The sequence below is a fragment of the Aplysia californica genome, unplaced genomic scaffold, assembly GCF_000002075.1.
Source record: "Aplysia californica isolate F4 #8 unplaced genomic scaffold, AplCal3.0 scaffold01268, whole genome shotgun sequence".
NCBI classification, from domain to species: domain Eukaryota; kingdom Metazoa; phylum Mollusca; class Gastropoda; order Aplysiida; family Aplysiidae; genus Aplysia; species Aplysia californica.
In genome coordinates, this window is record NW_004798538.1 from 94,131 (window position 1) to 101,503 (window position 7,373).

Consider the following 7,373-nt stretch of genomic DNA (forward strand, 5'->3'; position numbering starts at 1 on the left):
AAAATAACAAAGATGATAATTTAATGTTCTTTACCTATTACAAAATACCAAAGACGATAATTTAATGTTCTTTACCTATTACAAAATAACAAAGATGATAATTTAATGTTCTTTACCTATTACAAAATAACAAAGACGATAATTTAATGTTCTTTACCTATTACAAAATACCAAAGATGATAATTTAATGTTCTTTACCTGTTACAAAATAACAAAGACGATAATTTAATGTTCTTTACCTGTTACAAAATAACAAAGACGATAATTTAATGTTCTTTACCTATTACAAAATAACAAAGATGATAATTTAATGTTCTTTACCTATTACAAAATACCAAAGACGATAATTTAATGTTCTTTACCTATAACACAATAAGAAAAGCACAATAAATCTTCTCTAACTGTCACAAAGTTACCAAGACAAACGTCAGGCAACCTGGGGAAATCAGGCGCTTGTCAAAACAATGAAATAAAAGAAAACAGCATTTTTCTGGGTGTTGGGCAATTTTTTTCAAATGTTCTATTTTTGACGCAACACTTTTTCTGTCCTTTTAAAAACACATTTCTCTAGTAGATGTTACCAAGAAACATTCACTAAAGGCTCAAAAAATGTAAATTTTCACTTTCCAAAGACTCTCACGCTTTGGAAGTCACCAAACATTGGCGGCCATTTTCTTGCAAGTTTTACCTCTCATACCAGGCGACGCTACCACCTTCAATCGCATGCTATATCTGGACTTCAATTCCAGATAGAGGGGTATTTTTTTTGGCGAAATGCAAGACGAACGAACAAGCTTTATGATGATATCAATAACTCCATATCCCCAAAAATTGACGAGCGCCTGTTTCCACCGCTTCGTGACTCAAATGTTCTTTACTTATACAAAATTTTCTTGACAAATATTCTTTACTTACTGCAAATTTTTTAGACAAACTTTTTTTTACCAAATTTTTATTCTGATTTTTCTCCAGCTCCGAGTGGGAACACCATCCCAGCTCGCCTGAGCCAACAGGGGAACAAACTGCGCATCAACTTCACCCCGCTGGAGGTGGGCTCCCACAAGGTCCATGTGTCTGTCGGGGATTCCCCGGTCAGCGGCAGTCCCTTCACCTGCAACGTGTACGACCCCAGCGCCGTCAGGATCGTCGACATTGACAGGACGCCCAAGAAGGAACGGGAGATTGGGTTTACAAGTGAGTGCCCGTGAAATGTGATGATGAATACATGAAAATTTCAGGGGAAAAAAATAATGGCAGGGTCACATTTTGGTTATAAAAAAAATGTTTCTTATAAAGTTTGGGACTTCATAGCGACTGTAATACCTCACTTTTCAAAATGGTGTATGGTGGACTTTTACCTTAAGCAATCAATATCATAGAGAAAGATGTAAAATTTTGTCCGAATATTTAACATGGACTCTGCTGTTGTCCTCACTTTGCGTAAATTGTGGTTGAATAGAGCCCCCATGGGAGTATCAAAATACTAAAAATAATTCTTTTTAAAAACCAAACCAGCTGATCGTTAATGTGTGGATGTGCTTCTCTTTACTCAAACAAACAATCTCTTCCTTTGTTGCTCCCTACAGTCGACAGTTCCATGGCGGGGGCGGGCACGCTGGAGGTCCTGGTCACCCACAAAGGTCAACCGGTGCGTGCCGAGTGCCAGCGTGTGGGCGAGGGAAAGTACACCTACACCTTTAAACCCACCCAGGTCGGACGCTATGAGGTCAAGGCCACCTTTAATGGTGACACAATTCCAGGTAAGGCAGTTAAAAATATGTATTATTATGATGAATGGTAAATATAATACAGGTATAATATAGAAATGTATAATAAGAAACCCCCAGATATTTTTCATAAGAAATGTTGGTCGAAACATACTTGGACAACCACCATATATATATATATCTACTTGCGTATTTCTTGTCAACTTCTTTTCCTGTGTCATCACCGGTTCATGATATCGTAACACGAGTTGTCGGTTCTAAGAAAGGGACACAAATTGATGCTTCTGCTCACTGCTCATCATCTGATGCCATAGATTTTTAATGTATGTTGTTCTGGAGGTCGGCTCTCCGCACGCACATGTTCACCCTAAAGTGTTCACAACGATCTCTATTTCGACTGCTTTGTATTAGGCTTGGTCTCACGCCACTTGAAAAGTGAGGTGTGAAGGAGTCTGACACTGAGCAGTCAGTTCGTTCTTTTCTTATTTTATTTCACCTTAATTTCAATACTTTGTTGGGTTTTTTTTTTTAGTTTTGCTTTGTCAGCTTTGCATATCATTTATGTGTCTACTTAAGTAATTTTGCATATTTTTTTTTCAAGAAACATAAGTAACTGCATTGTTCCCTGATTTACAAGGGGGTGTAAAGAAAAGTTAAGTCAGTTTTTTTTTTTCGGATTAGAACGATGAATGATTTTAAGGTGCTTTGTGAAATTAAAAAGTAGGCCACCAAATTGACAGAAAAATTAATATTTGTCTGACTTTCCTTCCATCTTTTTGTACACGCGTCTTCTTTCTTATCCTCATCTTATCCTTAATGTTCTATCTATTTGTACATGTGACTTCTTTCTTATCCGTAATGTTCTACCTATGTGTGTGTGCGTCTTCTTTCTTATTCTTAATGTGTGCCCCAATGGGTTGAAGTTTATCCATTTGCTATGGAGAATTTGAATTTGATTTCCCAGATGCAAACTTTTTAAAAAAGATCTCTATCTGTCTGCTGGGCTACCGTACATATCTTGGTCAATCCAGATTGGTCCTGACAGGCTGGTTAGAAGCAGTCCTAGTAAATGATCTTTGGGGGGGAGGGGGGGAGGGGCATAAATCATTTGTGAGGCATTGTGATGAAATCAGGCGCTCGTCGAAATAATGAAATCAAAGAAATCGGCACTTTTTTGGTGCATAGCCAATTTTTTTCTTATTTTCTTTTTTTGGCTCAACACCTTTTATGTCCTTTCAAAACACATTTTTGCATGGATTTTACTGAAAACCATTGAATAAAAGCCCAAAAAATGTAAATTTTCTCAGTTTCAAAGGACTTTCAGGCTATGGAAGTTTCCAAACTTTGTCTGCCAGTTTCTCGCTAATTTTGCTTCTGAAACCAGGCGACCCTGTCCTCCTTCAGTGTCAAATATTTTGACTTTTATTCGGCATATATGGATATTTTTTCTTTCACAAAAAAATAAGGCAAATGAACAGACTTTAAGATGATACCAGTAACTTATATTTGTGCAAAAATTGACAAGCGCCTGATTCCACCACATCATGACACATTCACAACGTAACCAACCTGTGGGGCATCTGTCAGGAATGTGACCTGAGAAGTGTAATGTGTGATGGAAACAGCCGACCTCAGATAGGAACAATTCATCCGTCCTCGGATAAAATGAACTCATTATACTTCAGTGTGTTTTTATATGGACATAAAAGGTGTTGAGCCGAAAAAACCAAAATTGGATAAAATTGCCAAAGTGGTGGAAAAATGCCTTTTTCTTCTATTTCATTATTTTGACGGGCACCTGATTTCACCACGATGCCTCACATGTATTATCTTTCTCCCTTTCGGGTTGAACTCACATACTCTGTGTGCAAGACACAGAGCCTAATCATGGTACAACAGGTACAGATATCTGAAAATACATTTAACATTCTCTTTGCTTTTGAAGACTATGACAGAACTTCAGGTCAACCGTAAGCTAATAATTCTATAAACTGAATAGGTGAAACCTGTGATCTTTTTCCAAAACGTAGAATCAGTTAAGCATACTTATGTCTGTGCAATTGTCCTTTTGGAGTCCTACCTGCCCACATTAGGTTCCTCTCTACACCTCAGGTTCCCCACTGATCATCGATGTGGAGGAGGACACGCCCACTTTCATCCGTATAAACTTCTCTAGTGTGGAGCCCATGAACGCCAAGGGCCGCAACTGGTTCTTGCTGCACATGAGCGGCCGGAAGATTGACCGGGACATGCTCAACGTGGTCATTCTAGGTTGTGTGACATCCCACTCTGCTCCTGCACGCCCTCCTACGCTCCCCACGGCGGTTATATCAGCCGACGTAGATGTGGGATGATGGTCTCGCTGATTAGCATGAGGCGCTGGGATATGTTACCATGGCGATGTGTCTACGTAGATCTGCTGCCTAGAGTTGGGGCATGTTGGGAAGAGAAGCTGTTCTCTACACTATAAAATATATAGTTATTTCCCCCCCACCCTACTCCTTCCCCCCCATCCCCTCTAGGGTTGCATGAAGAGTGTATCTCCCTCTGGCAGACATCACATTCCCTGGGGAATATTATTGTACATGTGTGTCATCCTTGTTTTGCATCGTCCCGCTTTGACGTGTGTGAACTTTGCGCATTTACAGTTTCTGCTATTACCTAGGCTACTTCAGAAAGTCTACATTTTTCAATATTGTCTAATACAAATTAATTATATATCAATATTGCAACAGTCAGTTCGATTTTGATTAAACTCAGGCTGCTTTTAATATTCAGCAGTTGTCGCTATCATTGTAAAAAGTAGGCTTATAGTATATTTTCAGGGACATAGATCTTGAGAATCACCAAAATCTTTCTTATGACTGTGGGTGAGAGAGGCCCGGTTTAATTCAGCTGTATTTTTTTTCTTTAGCAAAGGTAGAATTTTCAAGGGCTTACAATTTCATACAAGACAGAAAAAGATATAAGATTGTGTAAATCATGGTAAAATAATGTCTTTCGACATTTTGCCTGAATAGCAACCCTTCTTTATGTTGACAGCATCAACTGTTAGGGCTTATTTGTATTGCTGTGTGTTCATTTTGTCACTAGTTGATTCACCCAATACTCACATTTTGTCAATGTGTTCTAATATGTATACATCATTCTTCTGTACGCTTTATGTATATGTATATATCAAAACGGTTCTGTCTGGAGCATTTCCTGCATGTGTGGTATCCGGGGGCAACGTACAATAGCTGTACATTGTATGGTCTTCACCTGTGCCTGAGACCCATGTTTAAATCATTTATAGCCCCACATTACCCTTTTGTCTGGAGAGGAATTTTAACAAACTGATTAGACCAATGTAGAAATATTTATTAGTAAAGATATATTTTCTTTTTTCAAAATGGAAAGAAAATGTAACTATTGAAATTGTAATTTGTAATAATTCAGCAACAACAAGGGAGTGTTCAGTAGCAGTTGAAACAATGATTGTCTATTTTAACATTAAAAAAGAAAAATGTAATTTGTAAAAATTCAGCAACAGCAAGGGAGTGTTCAGTAGCAGTTGAAAAGGTGATTGTCTATTTTAACGTTAAAAAAGAAAAATATTAAGCAGAACACTTTCTTTGCCGTTGCCACTAAATCAAGACATGGGGAATAAAACAGAAACCAAAGAGAAATACATACTTCAGTTGGCTTTTTCCTCTTAAGATCTTGTGTAGAGCCTCACTTTCTCAAAAAATCAAGGGAATTTTTAAAATTGGAATATTTCTGTATTTTCTGTGCCATGATAGCCTCCTTGCCTGTAACATGGGTTGTGATGTTTTATGTTCTTGTCGTTATCACATCTGTTGCTCCACGCTTGCTTGAATAGATGCATGAAATAAGTGTTGGGGTAGCATTATTCATACACCATGTTAACATACCAGAACGCATCTCATATGAGGACTCTAAATAAAGAAAAAAATCCACATAAAGTCACACCTTCAACTTTCTGAAAAATAACTTTTTTAACTCGTGGACTTCCCATTTTCTGCAAGGAGACATTATGACTTTCGAGAGATATCCGGTATTTCTTTTCAGGTTAGTCACACTGCAGCCATTTTACACAAAGAGCATAACTGAGAATACCTGTATTGCAAAATTTGGCCATGTCAGTTCTATCTTTGGAGTCCGCGGGTCATAAAAGGAAAGTTGGCTCTTTGATAGAGTGAGGTGCTCGCTATGTAGGCCCTACAACCATGATGTGATGTGCAAAGCCAGATACAATTGAGCCTGATGCTTTTTGTGAATATAGTAAATGTTTAGTCAGCATCAGTATAGTAAGGACACACCTTAAGTTCAGTCGATGAAATAGTTGGTTATGGTGTGAGGATGACTGGTTCAAATCCCAAATGGGGCATGTTTGAACTGGGGTCTACAGGGAGTTTTCTTGATTCTCCACCTACTTTGCTTGATCCTATCAGAGATAAACTTTGAATTCGAGGTCCTGCCTTTTATATAACTTTGTAGTGTTGGAGGGGACGTAGTTGACAATATAAAGTACCTGGACAAATGATGCATGGCAAAAGTGCTTGGCACAAATATTTTAAAATCTATTTATTTATTGATTGTGTAATAGACATCTTATGACATTATAATGAGTTAAAATATTAATATAATTTCATTTTAAATTCATATTACGAGTATAAAGCTTGAGAAGACTTATGATGAAATTGTGACAATTGTTGTTCGAGGCCTCGAGGATGCACCGCTTTTGTATGATTAGGATGGGACGACATTTTGCAAAAGTGTGGCACCTGTTTTATATTTTTTATGCTTTAAATTATTGATCCAGCTTTGCGTGAAATGTAGATGTTATGATGAAGAGGGTTACTCTTCCATTGTGTACTTTTGACTTGATGAGATGACTGTGCTGTAAAGTGTTCTTTGATAAGAGGAATTCTCATGTTATCTTTTGCAGTATAGTCTACATTTGTTATTTGTATTGCTCATGGAACAACTAGATATTTGATATGATCAGAATTGATTGTATGTTTAAATATATAAGGTTTGAGTGTTGTAAAACAAGTTTTTATTATGGTATGAAAGTCTTGCTTGAAGTTTGAATCAACATTAGTTGTTTTCGCGCCAAGCTTATCCATTACCTTCTTTGTTAATTAAGAGTGTTTTGCAAAACTTTGCTTTTTTGACTGTTTGTGATACTATTTTCGTCCACTTAATCCTGTATTTGTTCATGTCTTTTCCATCTCTTTCTTTTGTCAGAATGAATTGTCTTTGTGGCATTCAATTTTTGTTCAATTAAAACCCAGCCCATTCCACTGGGTACCTCTGGGAGATCCTACTTCATTTCTTTCCCCAGCCATCTCAATACCGGCCTTGCTTTTCCCAAACAATAAATGGCCATTATTGTGTCAATGTTTTCTCTTGACACAAACTCAAACTTGCCTTTTCCCACACTCTCTCACCTTTCTTCATAACACTCTCCTATTTGTTCAGATGTAACACTGGCCAAATATTCTCCTGTAACACTGGCCAAATATTCTCCTCAGCATCGTATATTTGAACTATTTATTCAGGGTCTACCTGTCTCTTGTTAGCGTGGCAGTGCATGTGGGACAGACTGGGGTAGTTGGTGAAAAAGTGAAGTGTGGGGGG

The 7,373-nt window shown here is 37.6% G+C and overlaps 1 protein-coding gene across 1 annotated transcript in view; it reads left to right on the plus strand.

The window, feature by feature from the left end:
- Positions 1-848: 848 nt before the first annotated feature.
- Positions 849-7,373, plus strand: part of LOC101852375 (filamin-B) — a gene marked incomplete at its 3' end in the record, with an annotated part of 11,075 nt that continues 4,550 nt past the window's right edge. Inside the window, 3 exon segments of the mRNA XM_013090416.2 lie at positions 849-1,194; positions 1,587-1,760; positions 3,840-3,998. Coding sequence (XP_012945870.1) covers positions 1,598-1,760; positions 3,840-3,998 — 322 coding nt within the window.